The sequence below is a fragment of the Lonchura striata genome, chromosome 31 (genome assembly GCF_046129695.1).
Source record: "Lonchura striata isolate bLonStr1 chromosome 31, bLonStr1.mat, whole genome shotgun sequence".
Classification (NCBI taxonomy): domain Eukaryota; kingdom Metazoa; phylum Chordata; class Aves; order Passeriformes; family Estrildidae; genus Lonchura; species Lonchura striata.
In genome coordinates this window covers 4,810,820-4,838,754 of record NC_134633.1, presented here as the reverse complement: position 1 = coordinate 4,838,754, position 27,935 = coordinate 4,810,820, and the positions used below count along the sequence as shown (strand labels likewise).

Here is a 27,935-nt window from a genome sequence, read left to right as displayed (position 1 = left end):
GATTTTGATGGATTTTGGGGGGATTTGGATGGATTTTGGGGAGGATTTGGGGGATTTGGATGGATTTTGGGGGGATTTGGATGGATTTTGGGGGGATTTGGATGGATTTTGGGGAGGATTTGGAGGATTTTGATGGAATTTTGGGCGATTTTGGGGCTCCCTGCCCCCCCTCCCCCCCTTAGCACTGACAGGAGGGAGCCCCGCCCTTAGCCCCGCCCCTTTGCGGTGATTGACAGCTCCCCCAGCCAACCAGCGGCGCGCGGGGCACGCCGGGAGTTGTAGTCCCGCCGCCCCGCCGCCATTGCCCCCCTCCCCTCCCCCCCGCCCGGTACCGGCGGGCACCGGCAGCGCGGGGCGGGGGGGGAGGGGCGGGGCGGGCGGGGGTCCCGCGGGCTCGGCGGCGGCCCCGGGGGGGCAGCGGGGGAGGGGAGGGGGGGCCGAGCCCCGCCGCCCCCTCCCCGAGCGCGGAGCGGCCCCGGCGGCGCAAAATGGCCACGGCTCTGCACAAGCCCCTCAAATGGTGAGCGCGGCTCCGGGGCACCGGCACCGGCACCGGCACCGCCCCGGCACCGGCACCGCCGCCCGGCGCCGCCCCGGCACCGCCCCGGCACCGGGCTGGGCCCCCCCCACCCCCAGCCCGCACCGGCACGGCGGCGGCGGGGGCGGGGTGGGACCCCCGGTACCGGGGCTGGGAGGGGATGGGGGCTCGGTACCGGGAGGGGATGGGGGCTCCGGTACCGGCACCGGCAGGGGATGGAGGCTCCGGTACTGGCAACGGGAGGGGATGGAGGCTCCGGTACTGGCAACGGGAGGGGATGGGGGCTCGGTACCGGCAGGGGATGGGGGCTCGGTACCGGCAGGGGATGGGGGCTCGGTACCGGCACCGGCAGGGGATGGAGGATCCCGTACCGGTACCGGCAGGGGATGGGAGCCCTGGTACCGGGGCTGGGAGGGGATGGGGGCTCGGTACCGGCACCGGCAGGGGATGGGGGTTCGGTACCGGGAGGGGATGGGGGCTCGGTACCGGGAGGGGATGGAGGCTCGGTACCGGGAGGGGATGGAGGCTCCGGTACTGGCAACGGGAGAGGATGGGGGCTCCGGTATCGGCACCGGGAGGAGATGGAGGATCCCGTACCGGCACCGGCAGGGGATGAAGGATCCCGTACCGGCACCGGCAGGGGATGGAGACTCCCGGTACCGGCACTGGCAGGGGATGGAGACTCCCGGTACCGGCACCCGGAGGGGATGGGGGCTCCGGTAACGGTGATTGGAGGGAATGGGTGACCACCAGTACCGGCACCGGGAGGAGATGGGGGCTCCGGTACCGGCACCGGCAGGGGATGGAGGCTCCGGTACTGGCAACGGGAGGAGATGGGGGTTCGGTACCGGGAGGAGATGGGGGTTCGGTACCGGGAGGAGATGGGGCTCCGGTAACGGGACCGGGAGGGGATGGGGCTCCGGTAACGGTGATGGGAGGGGATGGAGGCTCCGCTACCGGCACCGGGAGGGGATGGGGGTTCGGCACCGGCAGGGGATGGGGGTTCGGTACCAGTACCGGAAGGAGATGGGGGTTCGGTACCGGCACCGGGAGGGGATGGGGGTTCGGCACCGGCAGGGGATGGGGGTTCGGTACCGGCAGGGGATGGGGGTTCGGTACCAGTACCGGAAGGAGATGGGGGTTCGGTACCGGCACCGGCAGGGGATGGGGGTTCGGTACCGGCACCGGCAGGGGATGGGGGTTCGGTACCGGGAGGGGATGGGGGTTTGGTACCGGTGCTGGGAGGGGATGGAAATCCCCGGTACCGGCACCGGGAGGGGATGGAGGTTTGGGGTTTGGGCCCGGTACCGGCGGGGTTGGACCCGGTTCGGGCGGGGATGGAGGTGCCGGTACCGGCGGGGTTGGACCCGGTTCGGGCGGGGGATGGAGGTGCCGGTACCGGCGGGGTTGGACCCGGTTCGGGCGGGGATGGAGGTGCCGGTACCGGCGGGGGATGGAGGCTCCAGGATGGAGCTCCCGGTAGCGGCGGGAGGGACTCGGTGGGGATGGAAACCCCCGGTACCGGCTGGGAGGAGGACCCGGTACCGGTGGGGAGGAGGACCCGGTACCGGTGGGGAGGAGGACCCGGTACCGGCTGGGATGGGGACCCGGTACCGGCTGGGATGGGGACCCGGTACCGGCTGGGATGGGGACCCGGTACCGGTGGGGAGGAGGACCCGGTACCGGCTGGGATGGGGATCCGGTACTGGGATGGGGACCCGGTACCGGCTGGGATGGGGATCTGGTACCGGCTGGGATGGGGATCCAGTACTGGGATGGGGACCCGGTACCGGCTGGGATGGGTATCTGGTACCGGGATGGGGATCTGGTACTGCCAAGATGGGGATCCGGTACCGGGATGGGGATCCGGTACCGGCGGGGTCCCAGTCCCAATTCTGGTCCTAATCCCGGTCCCGGTCCTGGTCCCAGTCCCGGCCACAGTCCCAATCCCATCCCAGTTCCGGTTCTGATCCCGGTTCTGATCCCAATCCCTATCCCAGTCCCAGTCCCGGTTCTGATCCCGGTTCTGGTCCCGGTTCTGATCCCAATCCCTATCCCAGTCCCAGTCCCAGTTCTGATCCCGGTTCTGGTCCCGGTTCTGGTCCCAATCCCTGTCCCAGTCCCAGTCCCGGTTCTGATCCCAATCCCTATCCCAGTCCCAGTCCCGGTTCTGATCCCGGTTCTGGTCCCGGTTCTGGTCCCAATCCCTGTCCCAGTCCCAGTCCCGGTTCTGATCCCGGTTCTGGTCCCGGTTCTGATCCCAATCCCTATCCCAGTCCCAGTTCGGATCCCTGTCCCAGTCCCGGTTCAGATCCCGGTTTTAATCCCGGCCCAGTCCCGGTTCTGATCCCAATCCCTGTCCTGGTCCCAGTCCCGGTTCAGATCCCGGTTCTGATCCCGGTTCTGATCCCAATCCCTATCCCAGTCCCAGTCCCGGTTCTGATCACGGTTCTGGTCCCGGTTCTGATCCCAATCCCTGTCCCAGTCCTGGTTCAGATCCCGGTTCTGATCCCGGCCCAGCCCCGGTTCTGATCCCAAGCCCTATCCCAGTCCTGGTTCAGATCCCGGTTCTGATCCCGGTTCTGATCCCGGTTCTGATCCCAAGCCCTATCCCAGTCCTGGTCCCAGTCCCGGTTCTGATCCCGGCCCAGTCCCGGTTCTGATCCCAATCCTAGTCCCGATCCTAACCCCTTCCTGGTGCAGGTTCTGATCCTGGTTCCAGTCCCAGGTCTGATTCCATCCCGGTGCCGGTTCTGATCCGGTCCCGGTGCCGGTTCTGATCCGGTCCCGGCGCCGGTTCTGATCCGGTCCCGGCGCCGGTTCTGATCCGGTCCCGGTGCCGGTTCTGATCCGGTCCCGGTGCCGGTTCTGATCCGGTCCCGGTGCCGGTGCCAATGCTGGTCCCTGTCCCAGTTGGGTCCCTCCCCTCCAGTACTGGACCCTCCATCCCTGCGATCCCAATCCCGGTTCTGATCCCAGGCCCAGTCCCAGTCCTGGTTCCAATCCCAATCCTGGTCCCAATCCCGTTCTGATCCCGGTCCCAATCCCAGTCCTGGTTCTGATCCCAATCCCAGTCCCAATCCCGGTCCCAATCCCAGTTCTGATTCCAATCCCGGTTCTGATCCCAGTCCCATTCCCAGTCCCAATCCCAGTCCCAATCCCAGTCCCAATCCTGATTCCAGTCTTGGTCCCCATCCTGGTTCTGGCCCCAGTCCTGGTTCTGATCCAGTCCCAATCCTGATACCCAATCCTGGTCCCAATCCCATCCCAATCCCGGTTCTGATCCCAGTCCCGGTTCTGATCCCGGTTCCAATCCCGGTTCTTATCCCAGTCCCGGTCCATGTCCCAATCCCAGTCCCGTTCTCAGTTTTGATCCTGGTCCCAAACCTGGTCCCAATCCCAGTCCCAATCCCAGTCCTGATCCCAGTCCCAATCCTGATTCCAGTCTTGGTCCCCATCCTGGTTCTGATCCCAATCCTGGTTCTGATCCAGTCCCAATCCATGTCCCAGTCCCTGTCCCAATCCTGGTTCCAATCCCAGTCCCTGTCCCGGTTCAAATCCCAATCCCAATCCCAATCCCAGTCCTAGTCCTAATGCCGGTTCTGATTCCGTTCCCAGTCCCGATTCTGATCCCAATCCCAATCCCAGTCCCTGTCCAGGTTCCAATCCCAGTCCCAGTTCTGATCCTGGTTCCAATCTTAATCCCCATCCCAGTTCTGGCCCCAGTCCTGGTTCTGATCCCGGTCCCAGTCCCAGTCCTGGTTCCAATCCCAATCCTGGTCCCAATCCCAGTTCTGATCCCAGTCCCGGTTCTGATCCCAGTCCCAATCCCAGTCCCGGTTCTGATCCCGATCCCAGTCCCAATCCCGGTTCCAATCCCGGTTCTGATCCCGGTCCCAATCCCGGTTCTGATCCCGGTCTCAATCCCGGAGATTTTGGGATGTCCGGGGAGATTTTGGGGAGGATTTTTTGGCGGAGTTCGCGGATTTTGGGGCAGATTTTGGGGAGGATTTTGGGGCGGATTTGGGGTGGATTTTGGGTGGATTTTGGGGTGGATTTTGTGGCGGAGTTCGCTGATTTCGGGGTGGATTTTGTGGAGGATTTTGGGGCAGATCTTGGGCAGGATTTTGGGGTGGATTTTGGGACGGATTTTGGGGAGGATTTGGGGAGGATTTTGGGAGGCATTTTGGGAGGCATTTTGTGGTGGAGTTCGCGGATTTTGGGGAGAATTTTGTGGAGGATTTTGGGGAGGATTTTGGGGCTGATTTTTTGGCGGAGTTCGCGGATTTTGGGGAGGATTTTGGGGCTGATTTTTTGGCGGAGTTCGCGGATTTTGGGGAGAATTTTGTGGAGGATTTTGGGGAGGATTTTGGGGCAGATTTTGGGGTGGATTTTAGGAGGCATTTTGTGGCAGAGTTAACGGATTTTGGGGAGGATTTTGGGGCGGATTTGGGGTGGATTTTGGGGTGAATTTTGGGAGGGATTTTGGGAAGGATTTTGGGGCGGATTTGGGGTGGATTTTGGGGTTCAGGCAGTGCCCCCGTAGCCTGGGGGAGGGGCTGTGTCTGGGACACACCGGGACACCGGGACCCGGCTGGGCGGGGGTCGCGGATTTTGGGGAGGATTTTGGGGCAGATTTTGGGGAGATTTTGGGGCAGATTTTGGGGCCCATTTTGGGAAGATTTTGGGTGGATTTTGGGGTTCAGGCGGTGCCCCCGCAGCCGGGGGAAGGGGCTGTGCCTGGGACACCCCGGGACACCGGGACCCGGCTGGGCGGGGGTCGCGGATTTTGGGGAGGATTTTGGGGCAGAGTTTGGGGAGATTTTGGGCAGGATTTTGGGGTGGATTTTGGGGAGATTTTGGGGCCCATTTTGGGAAGATTTTGTGGCCCATTTTGGGAAGATTTTAGGTGGATTTGGGGGTTTAGGCGCTGTCCCTGCAGCCTGGGGGAGCGGCTGTGCCTGGGACACCCCGGGGACACCGGGGCCGGGCTGGGCGGGGGTCGCGGAGCTCGGGGCCGGGCTGGGCGGGGGTCGCGGGTTTCGGGGTGTATTCTGGGAAGATTTTGGGTGGATTTGGGGGTTCAGGCGGTGCCCCCGCAGCCTGGGGGAGCGGCTGTGCCTGGGACACCCCGGGACACATCGGGGGCATCCCAGGACACACTGGGGACACCGGGACCGGGCTGGGCGGGGGTCGCGGGTTTTGGGGAGGATTTTGGGGCAGATTTTGGGGAGATTTTGGGGAGATTTTGGGGCAGATTTTGGGGAGATTTTGGGGCCCATTTTGGGAAGATTTTGGGTGGATTTGGGGGTTCAAGTAGTGCCCCCGCAGCCTGAGTTGTACCTGGGACACCCCGGGACACACCGGGGACGCTCGGGGACACCGGGGCCGGGCTGGGCGGGGGTCGCGGAGCTCGGGGCCGGGCTGGGCGGGGGTCGCGGGTTTCGGGGTGTGTTTCGGGAAGATGTCGGGGTTCAGGCGGGTGCCCCCGCAGCCTGGGGGAGGAGTTCTACCGCGAGGCGCTGGAGCACTGCCGCAGCTACAACGCCCGGCTCTGCGCCGAGCGCAGCCTCCGCCTGCCCTTCCTGGACGCGCAGACCGGCGTGGCCCAGAGCAACTCCTACATCTGGATGGAGAGAGCGCACCGCCGGCCCGGTGAGACCCCCGGGACCCCCGGGACCGCCCCCGGGACCCCCGGGACAGGGAGAGACCCCCGGGGTTGGGGAGTGACCCACGGGAGCCCCGGGATGGGGAGGGACCAGAGCAACTCCTACATCTGGATGGAGAGAGCGCACCGCCGGCCCGGTGAGACCCCCGGGACCCCCGGGACCGCCCCCGGGACCCCCGGGACCACTGAGACCGACCCTGGGACCCCTGAGACCACCCCCGGGACCCCCGGGACCCCTGAGACCACCCCCGGGACCCCCGGGACCCCTGAGGCCACCCCCGGGACCCCCGGGAGCCCCGGGATGGGGAGGGACCAGAGCAACTCCTACATCTGGATGGAGAGAGCGCACCGCCGGCCCGGTGAGACCCCCGGGACCCCCGGGACCCCTGAGACCACCCCCGGGACCCCCGGGACCCCTGAGACCGACCCCGGGACCCCTGAGACCACCCCCGGGACCCCCGGGACCCCTGAGACCGACCCCGGGACCCCTGAGACCACCCCCGGGACCCCCAGGACCCTTGGAATGGGGAGAGACCCCCGGGACCCCCCCCAGGGCAGGGAGAGACCCCCGGGACACAGACAGAGCACAGCGCCGGCCCGATGAGACCCCCGGGACCCCCAAAATGGGGAGAGACCCCCGAGACCCCCCGGGACCCCCAAAATGGGGAGAGACCCCCGAGACCAACCCCGGGACCCCCAAAATGGGGAGAGACCCCTGGGAATGGGGGTAAAACCCCCCCGGTTTGGGGGGTCGGGGTCAGTTTGGGGGGTCGGGGTCAGTTTGGGGTCGGGGTCAGTTTGGGGTCGGGGTCAGTTTGGGGGGTCGGGGTCAGTTTGGGCTCAGGGTCAGTTTGGGGTCGGGGTCAGTTTGGGGTCAGGGTCAGTTTGGGGGGTCAGGGTCAGTTTGGGGTCAGGGTCAGTTTGGGGGGTCGGGGTCAGTTTGGGGTCAGGGTCAGTTTGGGGTCGGGGTCAGTTTGGGGTCGGGGTCAGTTTGGGGTCAGGGTCAGTTTGGGGTCAGGGTCACTTTGGGGTTGGGGTCAGTTTGGGGGGTCAGGGTCAGTTTGGGGGGGTCAGGGTCAGTTTGGGGGGTCGGGGTCAGTTTGGGGTCGGGGTCAGTTTGGGGTCAGGGTCAGTTTGGGGGGTCAGGGTCAGTTTGGGGTCAGGGTCAGTTTGGGGTCAGGGTCAGTTTGGGGGGTCAGGGTCAGTTTGGGGTCAGGGTCAGTTTGGGGTCGGGGTCAGTTTGGGGTCAGGGTCAGTTTGGGGTCAGGGTCAGTTTGGGGGGTCAGGGTCAGTTTGGGGTCAGGGTCAGTTTGGGGGGTCGGGGTCAGTTTGGGGTCGGGGTCAGTTTGGGGTCAGGGTCAGTTTGGGGGGTCGGGGTCAGTTTGGGGGGTCGGGGTCAGTTTGGGGTCAGGGTCAGTTTGGGGTCGGGGTCAGTTTGGGGTCAGGGTCAGTTTGGGGGGTCAGGGTCAGTTTGGGGTCAGGGTCAGTTTGGGGGGTCGGGGTCAGTTTGGGGTCGGGGTCAGTTTGGGGTCAGGGTCAGTTTGGGGGGTCAGGGTCAGTTTGGGGGGTCAGGGTCAGTTTGGGGTCAGGGTCACCCCAGGGTGCAGTGGTCACTCTGGGGTGCAGTGGTCACCCCGGGGTGCAGTGGTCACTCCGGGGTGCAGTGGTCACTCCGGGGTGCAGTGGTCACTCCAGGGGTGCAGTGGTCACTCCGGGGTGCAGTGGTCACTCTGGGGTGCAGTGGTCACCCCGGGGTGCAGTGGTCACTCCGGGGGTGCAGTGGTCACCCCAGGGTGCAGTGGTCACTCTGGGGTGCAGTGGTCACTCTGGGGTGCAGTGGTCACCCCGGGGTGCAGTGGTCACTCCGGGGGTGCAGTGGTCACCCCAGGGTGCAGTGGTCACTCTGGGGTGCAGTGGTCACTCCGGGGGTGCAGTGGTCACCCCGGGGTGCAGTGGTCACTCTGGGGTGCAGTGGTCACCCCGGGGTGCAGTGGTCACTCTGGGGGTGCTGTGGTCACTCCGGGGTGCAGTGGTCACTCTCCGGCCATTCCCCAGGCCTGTCCCCTGGTCAGATCTACTCCTACCCCATGTGGTCAGTTCGGGGTCAGTTCAGGGTCAGGGTCACCCCAGGGTGCAGTGGTCACTCCGGGGTGCAGTGGTCACCCCGGGGTGCAGTGGTCACTCTGGGGTGCAGTGGTCACTCCGGGGGTGCAGTGGTCACTCTGGGGTGCAGTGGTCACTCTGGGGTGCAGTGGTCACTCCAGGGGTGCAGTGGTCACCCCGGGGTGCAGTGGTCACTCTCCGGCCATTCCCCAGGCCTGTCCCCTGGTCAGATCTACTCCTACCCCGCCCGCTGCTGGCGCAAGAAGCGGCGCCTGAACATCCTGGAGGCCCCGCGGCTGCGGCCCTGTGAGTGTCCGCAGCGGCCGGAGCGGCCGGAGCGGCCGGAGGGGGGTCAGAGGATGGTCAGAGGGTGGCCAGAGGGTGGTCAGAGGGTGGTCAGAGGGTGGTCAGAGGGTGGTCAGAGGGTGGTCAGAGGGTGGTCAGAGGATGGTCAGAGGGTGGCCAGAGGGTGGTCAGAGGGTGGTCAGAGGATGGTCAGTGGGTGGCCGGAGGGTGGCCAGAGGGTGGTCAGAGGATGGTCAGAGTGGCCGGAGGGTGGCCAGAGGGTGGTCAGAGGATGGTCAGAGGGTGGCCAGAGGGTGGTCAGAGGGTGGTCAGAGGGTGGTCAGAGGGTGGGCAGAGGATGGTCAGAGGGTGGCCAGAGGATGGTCAGAGGGTGGTCAGAGGGTGGTCAGAGGGTGGTCAGAGGATGGTCAGAGGGTGGTCAGAGGATGGTCAGAGGGTGGTCAGAGGGTGGCCAGAGGGTGGCCAGAGGGTGGCCAGAGGGTGGGCAGAGGATGGTCAGAGGGTGGCCAGAGGATGGTCAGAGGGTGGTCAGAGGGTGGTCAGAGGGTGGTCAGAGGGTGGCCAGAGGGTGGCCAGAGGGTGGGCAGAGGATGGTCAGAGGGTGGCCAGAGGATGGTCAGAGGGTGGTCAGAGGGTGGTCAGAGGGTGGTCAGAGGATGGTCAGTGGGTGGCCGGAGGGTGGCCAGAGGGTGGTCAGAGGATGGTCAGAGTGGCCGGAGGGTGGCCAGAGGGTGGTCAGAGGATGGTCAGAGGGTGGTCAGAGGATGGTCAGAGGGTGGTCAGAGGGTGGTCAGAGGATGGTCAGAGGGTGGTCAGAGGGTGGTCAGAGGGTGGTCAGAGGGTGGCCAGAGGATGGTCAGAGGGTGGTCAGAGGATGGTCAGAGGATGGTCAGAGGGTGGTCAGAGGATGGTCAGAGGGTGGTCAGAGGGTGGTCAGAGGGTGGCCAGAGGGTGGCCAGAGGATGGTCAGAGGGTGGCCAGAGGGTGGTCAGAGGATGGTCAGAGGGTGGTCAGAGGGTGGTCAGAGGGTGGTCAGAGGGTGGGCAGAGGATGGTCAGAGGGTGGTCAGAGGATGGTCAGAGGATGGTCAGAGGGTGGTCAGAGGGTGGGCAGAGGATGGTCAGAGGGTGGCCAGAGGATGGTCAGAGGGGTGGTCAGAGGGTGGTCAGAGTGGCCGGAGGGTGGCCAGAGGGTGGTCAGAGGGATGGTCAGAGGGTGGTCAGAGGGTGGTCAGAGGGTGGTCAGAGTGGCCGGAGGGTGGCCAGAGGGTGGTCAGAGGGATGGTCAGTGTGGCCGGAGGGTGGTCAGAGGATGGCTGGGGTGGCCGGAGGGGTGGCCAAAGTGGCTGGAGGGTGGTCAGAGGGTGGCCAGAGGGTGGTCAGAGGGTGGTCAGAGGGTGGCCGGAGGATGGTCAGAGGATGGTCAGAGGGTGGCCAGAGGATGGTCAGAGGGTGGTCAGAGGATGGTCAGAGGATGGTCAGAGGATGGTCAGAGGGTGGTCAGAGGGTGGTCAGAGGGTGGCCAGAGGATGGTCAGAGGGTGGTCAGAGTGGCTGCAGGGTGGGCAGAGGCGTGTCCGGAGAATGTCCAGAGCATGTCCAGAGCGTGTCTGGAGTGTGTCCGGAGCGTGTCTGTGGCATGTCCATGGCATGTCTGGGCTATGTCTGGGCCGTGTCTGGGCTGTGTGGGTGGCGTGTTGGTGGCATGTGAGTGGCATGTGGGTGGCGTGTGGGTGGCGTGTGGGTGTTGTGTCGGAGGTGTGTCTGGACCATGTGGGTGGCGTGTGGGTGGCGTGTGGGTGGCGTGTGGGTGGCGTGTGGGTGGCGTATCGTTGGCGTGTGGGTGGCGTGTGGGTGGCGTATCGTTGGCGTGTCGTTGGCGTGTCGTTGGCGTGTCGTTGGCGTGTCGTTGGCGTGCCGCCGCAGGCTGCGAGGCGCCGCTGCGCCGGGAGGGGGCGCTGCCCGAGGGGCCGGTGCTGGAGGCGCTGCTGAGCGCCGAGACCCCCGAGAGCCGCGACGAGGACGGGGCGCCCGACGGAGCGGTCAGTGCGTCCGTGTGTCCGTCCGTGTGTCCATCCATCCGTGTGTCCGTCCGTGTGTCTGTCTGTCCGTGTGTCAATCCGTGTGTCCGTCTGTGTGTCTGTCCGTGTGTCCATCTGTCCGTGTGTCTGTCCGTGCGTCCATCTGTCCGTGTGTCCGTGTGTCCGTGTGTCCGTCCGTGTGTCCGTCTGTGTGTCCATCCATCCGTGTGTCCGTCCGTCTGTGTGTCAATCCGTGTGTAAATCCGTGTGTCCGTCCGTCTGTCTGTCCGTGTGTCTGTCCGTGTGTCCATCCGTGTGTCTGTCTGTGTGTCCATCCCGTGTCCGTCCGTGTGTCCGTCCGTGTGTCCCTCTGTCCGTGTGTCCATCCGTGTTCCGTCCGTGTGTCCGTCCGTGTGTCCGTCTGTCCGTGTGTCAATCCGTGTGTCAATCCGTGTGTCAATCCGTGTGTCCGTCCGTCCGTGTGTCCGTCCGTGTGTCCATCCGTGTGTCCATCTGTCCGTGTGTCCGTCTGTGTGTCCATCCATGTGTCCATCTGTCCGTGTGTCCATCTGTGTGTCCATCCATGTGTCCATCCGTGTGTCCGTCCGTGTGTCCGTCCGTGTGTCCATCCCGTGTCTGTCCGTCCCTCCCGTGTCCGTTTCTCTCCCAACCCCCAAATTCCCCCCAAAATCCCGAATTCCCCCAAAATCCTGAGTTTCCCCTCAAATCCCCCAATTCTCCCAAAGTCCCAAATTCCCCCAAAATCCCAAATTTCCCCCAAAACCTGATTTTCTCCCAAACCCAGAATTCCCCCGATTTCCCCCAAATCCCAAATTCCCACATTTTCTCCCAAACCCGAAATTCCCCTGAATTACCCCCAAAATCCCCAATTTCCCCAAAAATCCTGAATTTTGTCCCAAATCCCAAATTGCCCCAAAATCCCAAAGCCTCCAAAATCCCGAATTCCCAATCCCAAATTCCCTTGTCCCAAATTCCCAAAACCGAATTCCCCAATCCCGAATTCCCAATCCCGAATTCCCAAATCCCAAATCCCAAACTCTCAATCCCAAATTCTCGAATTCCCCAATCCCAAATTCCCAAATCCCGAATTCCCAATCCCCAATTCCCCAATCCCCAATTCCCGATCCCAAATTCCCCAATCCCGAATTCTCAAATCCCAAGTTCCCAATCCCCAGTTCCCAAATCCTGAATTCCCCAATCCCGAATTCCCGAATTCCCAATCCCAAATCCCCAATCCCAAATTCTCAATCCCAAATTCCCGAATTCCCTAATCCCAAATTCCTAAATCCCGAATACCCAATCCCGAATTCCCAATCCCGAATCCCCAATCTCGAATTCCCAATCCCGAATTCCTGAATGCCCAATCCCGAATTCCCAATCCCGAATTCCCAATCCCAAATTCCCAATCCCAAATTCCCGAATGCCCAATCCCGAATGCCCAATCCCGAATTCCCGAATTCCCAATCCCGAATTCCCAATCCCGGATTCCCGAATTCCCAATCCTGAATTCCCCAATCGCCAATTCCCAATCCCCAATCCCCAATCCCAAATTCCCCAATGCCGAATTCCCAATCCCGAATTCCCAAATTCCCAATCCCGAATTCCCAATCCCGGATTCCCGAATTCCCGAATTCCCCAATCCTGAATTCCCAATCCCGAATTCCCGAATTCCCAATCCCGAATTCCCGGATTCCCGAATTCCCGAATTCCCAATCCCGAATTCCCGAATTCCCAATCCCGGATTCCCGAATTCCCGGATTCCCAATCCCGGATTCCCGAATTCCCAATCCCGAATTCCCGAATTCCCAATCCCGGATTCCCAATCCCGGATTCCCGAATTCCCGGATTCCCGAATTCCCGGGTTCCCAATCCCGAATTCCCAATCCCCAATCCCGAATTCCCGAATTCCCGGATTCCCGGGTTCCCGGGTTCCAGAAGCCGCCTCCCCCCGAGTTCCCGCACGACCCCGACGGGGAGGAGCCGGACGATGACGCGCCCCGGAGGAAGAGCAAGGCCAAGGGCAAGGTGAGCGCCGGCGGACGGACGGACGGACGGATGGACGGACGGACACGGGGACGGACACGGGGACGGACGGAGGGACGGACGGATGGAGGGACAGAGGAACAGAGGGACAGATGGACAGAGGGACAGAGGGACAGAGGGACAGATGGACAGATGGACAGATGGACAGAGGGACAGAGGGACAGATGGACAGAGGGACAGAGGGACAGATGGACAGATGGACAGATGGACAGAGGGACAGAGGGACAGAGGGACAGATGGACAGATGGACAGAGGGACAGATGGACAGAGGGACAGATGGACAGAGGGACAGAGGGACAGAGGGACAGATGGACAGAGGGACAGATGGACAGAGGGACAGAGGGACAGAGGGACAGAGGGACAGATGGACAGAGGGACAGATGGACAGAGGGACAGAGGGACAGAGGGACAGATGGACAGATGGACAGAGGGACAGATGGACAGAGGGACAGAGGGACAGATGGACAGATGGACAGAGGGACAGATGGACAGAGGGACAGAGGGACAGATGGACAGATGGACAGAGGGACAGATGGACAGAGGGACAGAGGGACAGAGGGACAGATGGACAGATGGACAGATGGACAGATGGACAGAGGGACAGATGGACAGAAGGACAGAGGGACAGAGGGACAGAGGGACAGATGGACAGATGGACAGATGGACAGATGGACAGATGGACAGAGGGACAGATGGACAGAAGGACAGAGGGACAGAGGGACAGAGGGACAGATGGAGAGATGGACAGAGGGACAGAGGGACAGATGGACAGAGGGACAGATGGACAGAGGGACAGAGGGACAGAGGGACAGATGGACAGAGGGACAGATGGACAGATGGACAGAGGGACAGATGGACAGATGGACAGAGGGACAGAGGGACAGAGGGACAGATGGAGAGATGGACAGAGGGACAGAGGGACAGGTGGACAGAGGGACAGATGGACAGAGGGACAGAGGGACAGGTGGACAGATGGACAGATGGACAGAGGGACAGGTGGACAGAGGGACAGATGGACAGATGGACAGATGGACAGAGGGACAGATGGACAGAGGGACAGATGGACAGAAGGACAGGTGGACAGAGGGACAGGTGGACAGGTGGACAGATGGACAGAGGGACAGATGGACAGAAGGACAGAGGGACAGAGGGACAGGTGGACAGGTGGACAGATGGACATCCATCATCCATCCGTCCCTCTGTCCGTCCCTCCGTCCCTCCGTCTGTCCGTCCGTCTGTCCGTCCGTCCGCCCGCCCGCCCTCCCTGTCCCCCAGGCTCTGGGGCTGGTGATGAAGAGGAGGGTGGAGGCGGCGCTGGAGGAGAGAGACAAACCCTACGTGTGCGACAGTGAGTGAGCCGCCGTGAGCACCGGAATGACAGCGGGAATGACGGGAATGACGGGAATAACGGGAATGACGGGAATGAGAACGGGAATGGCAACGGGAATGACGGGAATGAGAACGGGAATGGCAACGGGAATGATGGGAATGAGAACGGGAATGGCAACGGGAATGACAACGGGAATGACGGGAATGGCAACGGGAATGACGGGAATGGCAACGGGAATGGCAACGGGAATGAGAACAGGAATGACAACGGGAATGACGGGAATGACGGGAATGACAACGGGAATGACAACGGGAATGAGAACGGGAATGACAACGGGAATGACGGGAATGGCAACGGGAATGGCAACGGGAAAAATGGGAATGGCAACGGGAATGGCAACGGGAAAAACGGGAATGACAGCGGGAATAACGGGAATGAGAACGGGAATGACGGGAATGACGGGAATGAGAACAGGAATGACGGGAATGGCAACGGGAATGAGAACGGGAATGAATAACGGGAATGACGGGAATGAGAACGGGAATGACGGGAATGAGAACGGGAATGACGGGAATAACGGGAATGACAACGGGAATGAATAACGGGAATAACGGGAATGAATAACAGGAATGAATAACGGGAATGACGGCGGGAATGAAACGGGAATGACAACGGGAATAACGGGAATGAGAATGGGAATGACGGGAATGACAACGGGAATGAATAACAGGAATGACCCCAGGAGTGAATAACAGCGGGAATGGATAAATAACGGGAATGACAGCGGGAATGAATAACGGGAATGACAGCGGGAATAATGGGAATAACAACAGGAATAACAGCAGGAATAAATAACGGGGATAACAATGGGAATAACAACGGGAATGAGAACGGGAATAACAATGGGAATAACAACGGGAATAACGGGAACAACGGGAATAATGGGAATAAGAGGAATAATGGGAATAACAGGAATAACAACAGGAATAACAACGGGAATAACAACGGGAATAACAACGGGAATAACAACGGGAATAACAACGGGAATAATGGGAATAAATAACAGGAATAACAACAGGAATAACGGGAATAACAACAGGAATGATAACGGGAATAACAGGAATAAGGGAACAATGGGAATAACAGGAATAATGGGAACGGGAATGGGATTTGGGATCGGGATTGGGATTTGGGATTTGGGATTTGGGATTTGGGATTTGGGATTTGGGATTTAGGTTCAGGTTTTGGGATTGGGATTTGGGTCAGGAATGGGAAGAGGATTTGGGATTGGGAACGGGATGGGGATGTGGGATTTGGGATCAGGATCGGGATTGGGATTTCGAATGGGAATTTGGGATGGCGATTATGGATGGGGATCGGGATTTGGAACAGGATTTGGGATTGGGATTGGGACTGGGATTGGGATTGGGAATGTGATTTGACATTTGGGATAGGTATTTGGGATCAGGATTAGGATTTGGGATTTGGGATTTGGCATTTGGGATTTGGGGTTTGGGATTGGGAACAGGAACAGGATTGGGAATGGGGTTTGGGATTTGGAATTGGGAATGGGATCGGGAGCGGGATTGGGATTGGGATTTGGGAATGGGATTGGGATTGGAATTGGGATTGGGATCTGGGATTTGGGATTTGGGGATTTGGGATTTGGGATTTGGGGATTTGGGATTTGGGATTTGGGTTCAGGTTTTGGGAACAGGATTGGGATCAGGATTTGGAATTGGGAATGGGATCAGGATTGGGATTGGGAACTGGATTGGGATCGGGATCAGGGCTGGGATTGGATTTGGGATCGGGAACGGGATCGGGATCAGGATTGGGATGGGATTGGGAAAGGGAGCAGGAATGGGACGGGGATCGGGATTGGGATTGAGATCAGGATTTGGGATCGGGAACGAGATCAGGAACGGGATTTGGGACCGAGAACAGGATCGGGAACGGGATCAGGATCAGGAAAGGGATCAAGATCGGAACTGGGATTGGGAATGTGACTGGGAACAGCAACAGGACCGGGATCGGGATTTGGGATCGGGATTTGTGATCGGGATTGGGATTTAGGATTGGGATTTGGGATCGGGATTTGGGATCGGGATTTGGGATCGGGATTGGGATCGGGATTTGGGATCGGGATTTGGGATCGGGATTTGTGATCGGGATTTGGGATCGGGATTTGGGATCGGGATTTGGGATCGGGATTTGGGATCAGGATTTGGGATCGGGATTGGGATTTAGGATTGGGATTTGGGATCGGGATTTGGGATCGGGATTTGGGATCGGGATTGGGATTGGGATTTGGGATCGGGATTTGGGATTGGGATTTGGGATCGGGATTTGGGATCGGGATTTGGGATCGGGATTTGGGGTTTTTGGGACGGCGGGATTTTGGGAACGGCGGTGGAATTTGGGGATTTGGGGGAGTTGGGTTCCCCGTCTGGGTTTGTGGGTCCCCGAGCCCATTCTGGGGGGATTTGGTGAGATTTGGGGTTTTTGGGGTCTCCCAGCCTATTTTGGGGGATTTGAGGAGGTTTTGGGGTTTGTGGGTCCCCGAGCCCATTTTGGGGGGATTTGAGGAGGTTTTGGGGTTTTTGGGGTCCCCGAGCCCATTTTGGGGGATTTGAGGAGGTTTTTGGGGTTTTTGGGGTCCCCGAGCCCATTTTGGGGGGATTTGAGGAGGTTTTGGGGTTTTTGGGGTCCCCCAGCCCATTCTGGGGGGATTTGAGGAGGTTTTTGGGGTTTTTGGGGTCCCCGAGCCCATTTTGGGGGGATTTGAGGAGGTTTTGGGGTCCCCAAGCCCATTCTGGGGGGATTTGAGGAGATTTTTGGGTCCCCGAGCCCATTCTGGGGGGATTTGAGGAGGTTTTGGGGTTTTTGGGGTCCCTGAGCCCATTTTGGGGGGATTTGAGGAGATTTTGGGGTTTTTGGGGTCCCCGAGCCCATTCTGGGGGGATTTGAGGAGGTTTTTGGGGTTTTTGGGGTCCCCGAGCCCATTCTGGGGGGATTTGAGGAGGTTTTGGGGTTTTTGGGGTCCCCGAGCCCATTTTGGGGGGATTTGAGGAGATTTTGGGGTTTTTGGGGTCCCCGAGCCCATTCTGGGGGGATTTGAGGACATTTGTGGTTTTTGGGTCCCCGAGCCCATTTTGGGGGGATTTGGGGAGATTTGGGGTTTTTGGGGTCCCTGAGCCCATTCTGGGGGGATTTGAGGAGATTTGGGGTTTGTGGGTCCCCGAGCCCATTCTGGGGGGATTTGAGGAGGTTTTTGGGGTTGTTGGGGTCCCCCAGCCCATTCTGGGGGGATTTGAGGAGGTTTTTGGGGTTGTTGGGGTCCCCCAGCCCATTCTGGGGGGATTTGAGGAGGTTTTTGGGGTTTTTGGGGTCCCCGAGCCCATTCTGGGGGGATTTGAGGAGGTTTTTGGGGTCCCCGAGCCCATTTTGGGGGGATTTGAGGAGGTTTTTGGGGTTTTTGGGGTCTCCCAGCCCATTCTGGGGGGATTTGAGGAGGTTTTTGGGGTTTTTGGGGTCTCCCAGCCCATTCTGGGGGGATTTGAGGAGGTTGTTGGGGTTTTTGGGGTCCCCGAGCCCATTCTGGGGGGATTTGAGGAGGTTTTGGGGTCCCTGAGCCCATTCTGGGGGGATTTGAGGAGGTTTTGGGGTTTTTGGGGTCCCCGCGCCCATTCTGGGGGGATTTGAGGAGGTTTTGGTGCCGGCAGTCTGCGGGAAGCGCTACAAGAACCGCCCGGGGCTCAGTTACCACTACAGCCACTCGCACCTGGCCGAGGACGAGGCCGAGGAGCCGGGCGGGGGCGCGGGGCCGCCCCGCAGGAACCCGCACAGGCGTGAGCCGGGACCCCGGCCCGGGGATGGGGGCGGGGGGCTGGGGGGTCTCTGTGCTGGGTTTGGGGGGGGTCTGGGGGGTTTGGGGGGGTCTGGGGGGGTCCCTGTGCCGGGTTTGGGGAGTTTGGTCCCATTTTTGGGGGTCTCTATCCCGGTTTTGGGGGTTTTGGGGGGGCGTTTGGGGGGTCTCTGTGCCGGGTTTGGGGGGGTTTAGGGGGTTTGGAGGTGTCTGGGGGGGTCTCTGTTCCGGTTTGGGGGGGGCTGGGGGAGGTTTGGGGGGGTCTGGGGGGGTCTGGGGGGTCTCTGTGCTGGGTTTGAGGGGGTTTGGGGGGTCTCTGTGCTGGGTTTAGGGGGTTTGGGGGGTCTGGGGGGGGGTCTCTGTGCCGGGTTTGGGGGTTTTGGGGGGGCGTTTGGGGGGTCTCTGTGCCGGGTTTGGGGGTTTTGGGGGGGCGTTTGGGGGGTCTCTGTGCCGGGTTTGGGGGGGGGCTGGGGGGGTTTAGGGGGGTTTGGGGGGTTTGGGGGGGTCTCTGTTCTGGGCTTGGGGGTTTTGGGGCGTCTCTATCCCGGTTTTGGGGGGATTTGGGGGGGTCTGGGGGGTCTCTGTGCCGGTTTGGGGGGTTTGGTCCCATTTTTGGGGGTCTCTATCCCGGTTTTGGGGGTTTTGGGGGGGCTTGGGGGGGTCTCTGTGTCGGTTTTGGGGGGTTTTGGGGCGTCTCTGTCCCGGTTTTGGGGGGATTTGGGGGGGTCTGGGGGGTCTCTGTGCCGGGTTTGGGGGGGTTTGTGGGGGTTTTGGGGGGCCTCTATCCCGGTTTTGGGGGGTTTGGGGCTGTTTGAGGTGGTTGGGTCCCATTTTTGGGGGTCCCTGTCCCGGTTTTGGGGGGGTCTCTGTGCCGGTTTGGGGGAGTTTGGGGGGGTTCAGTACCATTTTTGGGGGTCTCTATCCCGGTTTTGGGGGGATTTGGGGGGTTTGGGGGTGTCTCTGCTGTTTTTTGGGAGGGTTGGGAGGTTTTGGGGAGATTTGGGGGGTCTGTGTGCCGGTTTGGGGGGGGCTTTGGGGGGGTTTGGGGGGTCTCCATCCCGGTTTTGGGGGGGTTTTTGGGGGGTTTTGGGGTTTTTGGGGAGTTTTTGGGGGGTTTTTGGGGGGGCTTCACCCCCTTTTTGTGCCTTTGCCCCCCCAGAGTTTTACAAAGATTTCAACTGGGCCCCCGAAAACCAGCGCAGGAACACAGGTACCCCAAAATCCCCAAATCCCCCCAAAATCCCCCAAAAACACCCCAAATCACCCCAAAATCCCTCAAATCCCCCAAATCACCGCAAAAATCCCCCAAAACCCCCCCAAAATCCCCAAAATCCCAAAATCACCCCAAATCCCCAAAATCACCCCAAAATCACCCCAAAATCACCCCAAAATTCCCAAATCACCACAAAATCCCCAAAAAGTCCCCCAATATCCCCAAAATCACCTCAAAATCCCAAAATCACCCCCAAATCACCCCAAAATCCCCAAATCCCCCCAAAATCCCCCAAATCCCCCCAAAATCCAACAAATCCCCCCAAAATCACCCCAAATCACCCCAAAATTCCCAAAATCCCCCCAAAACCATCCTAAAACCACCCCAAAATCACCCCAAAATTTCCTCCAAAATCACCCCAAAACCACCCCCAAAATAACCCCAAAATCTCCCAAAATCCCCCCAATTCACCCCAAAATCCCAAATTCACCCCAAAATCCCCAATTCACCCCAAATCCCCCAAAATTCACCCCAAAATCCTCTGAAATCGCCCGACTCCCCTGGAATCCCCCGGGAGGATTTTTGGGGCCGTTTTGGGATTTTTTGGGGCTTTTTTTGGGGTCCCAGCCCGACATTTTGGGGGTCTCCGGGGGGGGTTCTTTGGGGCAGGTTTTGGGATTTTTTGGGGGGATTTTGGGGGATTTTGGGGGATTTTGTGGCTAATTTTGGGGTGGTTGTTGGGGGATTTTGGGGCTAATTTTGGGTTGATTTTGGGGGATTTTGGGGGAATTTTGGGATGGTTTTGAGATGTTCTTGGGAAAATTTTGGGGGTGATTTTGGGGTGGCTTTGGGGTAATTTGGGGGATTTTGGGGTGGCTTTGGGGTGGTTTTGGGGGGAATTTTGGGGGATTTTGGGGTGGTTTTGGGGGGAATTTTGGAGTGGTTTTGGGGGGAATTTGGGGGGATTTTAGGGTTATTTTCGGGGTGGTTTTGGGGTGATTTTGGGGGTAATTTTGGGGTGATTTTGGCGGGAATTCTGGGGGAGATTTTGGGGTGGGTTTGGGGTGACTTTGGGGGTGATTTTGGGGGATTTTGGGATGATTTTGGGGATGATTTGGGGTGATTTTGGGATGATTTTGGTGTATTTTTGGGGTGATTTTGGGGTGATTCTGGGGCATTTTGGGATGATTTTGGGGGATTTTGGGGTAATTTTGGGGGGACTGGGGTGATTTTCAGGACACTTTGGGGTGATTTTTGGGAGAGTTTTGGGGTGATTTTTTGGGTGCCTTTGGGGTTCTTTTGGGGAGTTTTGGGGAGTTTTGGGGGGCATTTTGGGGGGATTTTGGGGTGTTCTTGGGATAGTTTTGGGGGTTGATTTTGGGGTGGCTTTGGGGTAATTTTGGGGGATTTTGGGGTGGTTTTGGGGTCATATTGGGGGGAATTTTGGGGTGATTTTAGGGTTATTTTGGGGGTGGTTTTTGGGTGATTTTGGGGTGATTTTGGGGTGGTTTTGGGGGGAATTTTGGGGGATTTTGGACTGATTTCAGGGGTGATTTTGGAGTGATTTTGGGGTAATTTTGGGGGGACTGGGGTGATTTTCCATACATTTTGGGGTGATTTTTTGGGAGGCTTTGGGGTTCTTTTGGGGGATTTTGGGGTGATTATGGGGGTTTTTGGGGGCAGTTTGAGATGTTCTTGGGAAAATTTTGGGAGTTGATTTTGGGGTGGCTTTGGGGTAATTTTGGGGTATTTTGGGGTGGTTTTGGGGTGGTTTTGGGGGGAATTTTGGGGGATTTTAGGGTTATTTTGGGGTTGGTTTTGGGGTGATTTTGGGGTGGTTTTCGGGTGGTTTTGGGGTGATTTTGGGGTTATTTTGGGGTGTTTTTGGGTGGATTTGGGGGTGAATTTGGGCGTGTTTTGGGGGTGATTTTGGAGGTAATTTTGGGGAGATTTTGGGGTTATTTTGGGGGAAATTTTGGGGTGATTTTGGGGGTGGTTTGGGGGGAATTTTTGGGGGGATTTTAGGATGATTTTGGGGTGATTTTGGGGATTTATTTTGGGGTGATTTTTGGGTGATTTCGGGGTGATTTTGAGGTTGTTTTGGGGTGGATTTGGGGTAATTTTGGGGTGATTTTGGGATGATTTTGGGGTGGATTTGGGGTAATTTTGGGGTGATTTTGGGATGATTTTGGGGTGGTTTTGGGGGTAATTTTGGGGTGATTTTGGGATGATTTCGGGGTGGTTTTGGGGGTAATTTTGGGGTGTTTTTGGGGTGGATTCCGGATTTTCTCGGGTGTGATTTTAGGGTGGTTTTGGGGCGGTTTTCGTGCGTTTTCCCCGTTTCCTGCCGGTTTTGGGCGCGGTTTTTCGGGGTTGTTTTTCCGGGGTCCCACCCAGGATTTGGGGGTCCCCTGTCACCCCCCCAGGCCGCCCCGCCCCCCCCGGGCCCCCCCCCGAGGGCCCCTGCGACTTCTGCGCCGGCGGCCCCAGAGCGCGCGGCAGCGAGGAGCCGCTGATCGCGTGTGCCGACTGCGGGCGCGCAGGTGGGACACGGACACGGACACGGACACGGGACAGGGGACAGGGGACATGGGATATGGGATATGGGACACGGGACATGGGATATGGGACACGGGACATGGGATATGGGACACAGGACATGGGACACGGACACGGACACGGACACGGGACATGGGACACGGGACACGGGACATGGGACATGGGACATGGGACATGGGACACGGACACGGACACGGACAGGGGACAGGGGACATGGGACACGGGATATGGGATATGGGACACGGGACATGGGACACGGACACGGACACGGACACGGGACACGGGACATGGGATATGGGACATGGGACATGGGACAGGGGACAGGGGACAGGGGACATGGGACACGGACACGGACACGGACACGGGACAGGGGACAGGGGACAGGGGACAGGGGACATGGGACACGGGACACGGGACACGGGATATGGGACATGGGACATGGGACATGGGACACGGACACGGGACACGGGATATGGGACAGGGGACACGGGACACGGGATATGGGACATGGGACATGGGACACGGACACGGGACAGGGGACATGGGACATGGGACATGGGATAGGGGACATGGGACATGGGACACGGACACGGGACAGGGGACATGGGACATGGGACACGGACACGGGACACGGGACAGGGGACACAGACATGGGACACGGGATATGGGACATGGGATATGGGACATGGGACATGGGATATGGGACATGGGACATGGACACGGGACATGGGACATGGGACACGGACACGGGACATGGGACATGGGACAGGGGACATGGGACAGGGGACATGGGACATGGGACACGGACACGGACATGGGACAGGGGACACGGGACATGGGACAGGGGACATGGGACAGGGGACACGGACACGGACATGGGACATGGGACATGGGACACGGGACACGGGACACGGGACACGGGACATGGGACATGGGACATGGGACATGGACACGGACACAGATACGGGACATGGGACAGGCGACACGGGACACGGGACACGGGACATGGGACATGGGACAGGGGACACGGACACGGGACATGGGACACGGGACATGGGACACGGGACACGGGACATGGGACATCGATGGGGACATGGGACACGGGACACGGGGGACATTGGGGACATTGGGGACAGGTGCACAATTTTGGGGTTTTTAGGGCATTTTTTGGGACTTTGGAGTAATTTTTGGGATTTTAAGGTTTCGGGTTTTGGGATATTTTTGGGATGTTTTTTGGGTGATTCTGGGGTGGGTTCCGGGTTATTTTGGGGTGACTTGGGGTGATTTGGGGTAATTTTGGGGTGATTTTGGGGTGGGTTCTGGGCTCAGTTCTGGGTTATTTTAGGGTAATTTTGGGGTGTATTTTGGGTGATTTTGGGGTGATTTTGGACTGATTTTGGGGTGCTTTTGGGGCGGGTTCTGGGCTCAGTTCTGGGGTATTTTGGGGTGATTTTGGGGTGTATTTTGGGTGATTTTGGGTGATTTTGGGTGCTTTTGGGTGCTCTGGCCAGGGCACCCGTCGTGCCTGCAGTTCTCGCTGGCCATGGCGGCGGCGGCGCGCTCGTACCGCTGGCAATGCATCGAGTGCAAATCCTGCAGCCTGTGCGGCAGCGCCGAGAACGACGTGAGCGAGCCCGGCCCCAATCCCACCCGACACCCCAAATCCCACCAAATCCCCCCAAAATCCCCCCAAAATCCCCCCAAAATCCCACCCGACACCCCAAAATCCCACCCGACACCCCAAAATCCCAGCAGAACCCCAAAATCCCACCCGACACCCCAAAATCCCCCCAAAATCCCACCAGACACCCCAAAATCCCACCCGACACCCCAAAATCCCAAACAACAGCCCCAAAATCCCACCCGACACCCCAAAATCCCACCCAACACCCCAAAATCCCAAACAACAGCCCCAAAATCCCACCCGACACCCCAAAATCCCCCCAAAATCCCACCCAACACCCCAAAATCCCAGCAGAACCCCAAAATCCCACCCGACACCCCAAAATCCCAAACAACAGCCCCAAAATCCCACCCGACACCCCAAAATCCCACCCAACACCCCAAAATCCCAAACAACAGCCCCAAAATCCCACCCGACACCCCAAAATCCCCCCAAAATCCCACCCAACACCCCAAAATCCCAGCAGAACCCCAAAATCCCACTCGACACCCCGAAATCCCACCCAACACCCCCAAAATCCCACCAATCCCCCCAAAATCCCACCCAACACCCCAAAATCCCACCAAACACCCCAAAATCCCAGCAAATCCCCCCAAAATCCCACCAAATACCCCCAAAACACTGCGCAAAATCCTCCCAAAATCCCCCCAAAATCCTCCCAAAATCCCCCCAAAATCCTCCCAAAATCCTCCCAAAATCCCCCCAAAATCCTCCCAAATTCCTCCCCAAAATCCCCCCAAAATTCCTCCCCAAAATCCCCCCAAAATCCATTTCTTTGTCCCCAAAATCAATTAATTTTTCCCAAAATCGGATTTTCCCCCCAAAATCCATTGATTTTTTCCCCAAAAATTTTGTCCCAATTTTTTTTTTGTCTCAAAATCTCTTTCCCCCCCTAAATCAGTTTATATTTTCCCCAAATTTGGGGTTTTTCACCCAAAATCCCTTTATTTTTTCCCCAAAAATCCATTTTTCCCCCAAAATCCATTTCTTTTTCCCCAAAATCTATTCTTCTTGTCCGCAAATCCCTTTACTTTCTTTCCCAAAATTGGGGTTTTTTTCCCAAAAAAATCTGTTTATTTTCCCCAAAAATCCCTTTCTTTTTTCCCCAAACCCATTCATTTTTTCCCAAAAAATTCCATTTCTTTTCCCCAAAAAATCTGTTTTTCCCCCAAAATTCATTATTTTTCCCCAAAATCCCTTTCTTTTTTTCCCCCAAAAAATCCCTTTATTTTTACCCAAAACCCATTCATTTTTTTCCCAAAAAATTCCATTTCTTTTCCCCAAAATCCCTTTTTTCCCCCAAATCCTGTTATTTCCCCAAAATTTGTTATTTTTTCCAAAATTGGGGGTTTTTTTCCCCAAACCCCTTTATTTTCCCCAAAAAACCCCTTATTTTTACCCCAAACCCCTCCTTTTCCCCAAAAAAATTCCATTTATTTTCCCCTAAAAATCCCTTTTTTCCCCCCAAAACTCCATTCCTTTTCCCCCAAAACTCCGTTTTTCCCCCAAAATCCGTTTCTTTTTCCCCAAAATCCCTTTCTTTTTTTCCCAAAACCCCCTTTCTTTTTACCCCAAACCCCTCCATTTCCCCCCAAAAATTCCATTTATTTCCCCCAAAAATCCCTTTTTTCCCCCCAAAATCCATTCCTTTCCCCCGGCCCCGTCCTTTCCCCAAATCCGTTCTTTTTCCCCAAACCCCATTTTTTTGCTTTTGCCCAAAATCGCCTTTTTTGGCCCCAGGAGCAGCTGCTGTTCTGCGACGACTGCGACCGCGGCTACCACATGTACTGCCTGAGCCCGCCCATGGCCGAGCCCCCCGAGGGTACTTTGGGGCGTTTTGGGCCTTTTTGGGCATTTTGGGGCATTTTTGAGCATTTTGGGGCATTTTGGGAGAAATTTTGGGAGAAATTTGGGAGGATTTTGGGGGGTTTGGAGGGATTTTGGGGCATTTTTGGGGGGATTTGTGGGGGTTTCGTGGGGGTTTTGGAGGGAATTTGGGGAATATTTTGGGGGGTTTTGGAGGGAATTTGGGGGATTTTGGATCATTTTGGGGATTTTGGGGCATTTTGGGAGGATTTTGGGGGATTTTGGGGAATATTTTGAGAGATTTTGGATAAGATTTTGGGGGATTTTTGGGGGTTTCGTGGGGGTTTTGGAGGGATTTTGGGGAATATTTTGGGGGGTTTTGCAGGGAATTTGGGGGATTTTGGGGGATTTTGGGGATTTTGGGGCATTTTGGGAGGATTTTGGGGGGATTTTGGGGGGATTTTTGGGGTTTTGAGGGGGTTTTGGTGGGATTTTGGGGAATATTTTGGGGGGTTTTGCAGGGAATTTGGGGGATTTTGGGGATTTTGGGGATTTTGGGAGGATTTTGGGAGGATTTTGGGGGGATTTTTGGGGGATTTTTGGGGGGATTTTTGGGGTTTTGCGGGGGTTTTGGTGGGATTTTGGGGACTATTTTGGTTGGGATTTTGGGGGGGATTTGGGGAATTTTGGGATTTTGGAGAATATTTATGGGGGATTTTGGAGAAATTTGGGAGGATTTTGGGGGGGTTTGGAGGGATTTTGGGGGGGAATTTGGGAGATTTTGGGTCATTCTTTGGGGGATTTTTTTGGGATTTTGGGAGATTTTTGAGAGGAATTTGGGGGAATTTTGGAAGGATTTGGGAGATTTTGGGGGTTTTGGAGGGATTTTGGGGGTTTTTTTTGGAGGGAATTTAGGGAATTTTGGAAGGATTTGGGAGATTTTGGAGATTTTGGGGGATTTTTTGGAAGTTTTGTGGGGGTTTTGGAGGGATTTTGGGTTTTTTTTTGGAGGGAATTTAGGGAATTTTGGAAGGATTTGGGAGGTTTTGGGGAGTATTTGGGGAGATTTTGGGGAAGATTTTGGGGGATTTTAGGGGAATTTGGGTGATTTTGGGGCATTTAGGGTTTTTTGGGGGGATTTTGGAGAAGATTTTGGGAAAATTTGGGGGGATTTGGGAATTTTTGGGGAGAATTTGGGGAGATTTATGGGAGGATTTTGGAGAATATTTTGGGGGATTTTAAGGGAATTTGGGGGATTTGGGGGATGTTTGGGGATTTTTGGGCAGATTTTGGAGAAATTTTGGGAGAAATCTGGGAGAATTTGGGAGAATTTGGGAGAATTTGGGTGGGTTGGGGGGGGCTTGGAGGCATTTAGGGGCATTTTGGGGGGATTTTGGGAGATTTTGGGGATTTTGGGGATTTTAGGGGATTTTTGGGGGGATTTGGGAAGTCTTTTAGGGATTTTGGGGGATTTTTTTGAGATTTTGGGGATTTTTGGGGGGATTTTGGGGGAATTTTGGAGATTTTGGGAGAAATTTGGAGGGATTTTGGGAGGGTTTGGAGGCGTTTTGGGGCATTTTAGGGATGGAATTTGGGAGATTTTGGGTCATTATTTGGGGGATTTTGGGGATTTTTTTGGGATTTTGGGGGGATTTGGGGGATTTTGGGGGATTTTTGGGGGGATTTGGGGATTTTGGGGAGAATTTGGGGGGATATTTGAGGGATATTTGCCAATTTCGGGGGGAGTTTTTGGGATATTTTTTGGATACTTTTGGGGAATATTTACCGATTTCGGGGGGATATTTGGGGGAATTTTGGGGCTATTTTTGGGGAATATTTACCAATTTTTGGGGGATATTTGGGGGAGTTTTTGGGCTATTTTTGGGGAATATTTACCGATTTCGGGGGGATATTTGGGGGAGTTTTGGGGCTATTTTTGGGGAATATTTACCAATTTTTGGGGGATATTTGGGGGAGTTTTTGGGCTATTTTTGGGGAATATTTACCGATTTCGGGGGGATATTTGGGGGAGTTTTGGGGCTATTTTTGGGAGATGTTTACCAATTTCGGGGGGATATTTGGGGGAGTTTTTGGGCTATTTTTGGGGAATATTTACTGATTTCGGGGGGATATTTGGGAGAATTTTGGGGCTATTTTTGGGGAATATTTACCAATTTTGGGGGGATATTTGGGGGAGTTTTTGGGCTATTTTTGGGGAATATTTACCGATTTTGGGGGGGATATTTGGGGCCGTTCCGGGGCCATTTTTGGGTTGAAATTCGGCGTTTTGGGGCAGGGAGCTGGAGCTGCCACCTGTGCCTGCGGCAGCTGAAGGAAAAGGCCTCGGCCTTCATCACCCTCCCCTAGGGGGGGCCGCCCCCCAAAAACCCCCAAAAACCCCCAAAAACCCCCAAAACCCCCGACCCCCCCCCAAAAACCCGACAAAAGCCATAACCGAGCTGGGGGGGGGGAGGGGAGGTTTTGGGGAGGGGGCTCCCAAATTTTGGGGGGGGGGGGGGGCGCCGAGTGTTGCATGATGGGAAATTTTGGGGGTCCCTCCCCCCCCTCCCGCGCCCCCCTCCCCTCCCCCCCCCGCGGGCGGATTTTGGGGGGGTTTTTGGGGGGGGTCGGGAGGGGGGGTGGGGGAGGGGAGGGGGTTGGGGGTCTCTCCCCCCCCCCAACCCCTCCCCAAATTTTGGGGGGCCCCCCCCCGTGGTGTCGTGGTCGGTTCTGTGCTGTGGTGTCCGTGCAGTAAATTTGGGGTGACCCCCCCGTGA

At 57.7% G+C, this 27,935-nt stretch overlaps 1 protein-coding gene across 2 annotated transcripts; it reads left to right on the top strand.

Moving 5' to 3' along the window:
- Positions 1–448: 448 nt before the first annotated feature.
- LOC110482799 (zinc finger protein neuro-d4) lies at positions 449–27,935 on the top strand. Of its 2 annotated transcripts, XM_077789151.1 has the most exons (12): positions 449–520; positions 6,033–6,193; positions 8,523–8,615; positions 10,540–10,655; positions 12,591–12,680; positions 13,974–14,046; positions 17,754–17,879; positions 19,056–19,106; positions 21,536–21,652; positions 23,180–23,292; positions 25,093–25,174; positions 27,455–27,935. In XM_077789151.1, exons 1-12 carry the CDS (start codon positions 489–491, stop codon positions 27,523–27,525), a joined length of 1,125 nt encoding a protein of 374 aa, XP_077645277.1. In that variant the 5' UTR covers positions 449–488; the 3' UTR covers positions 27,526–27,935. The 2 variants fall into 2 exon arrangements, with proteins under 2 accessions (XP_077645277.1, XP_077645278.1); XM_077789152.1 differs by lacking the exons at positions 449–520; positions 6,033–6,193 and adding an exon at positions 6,525–6,565.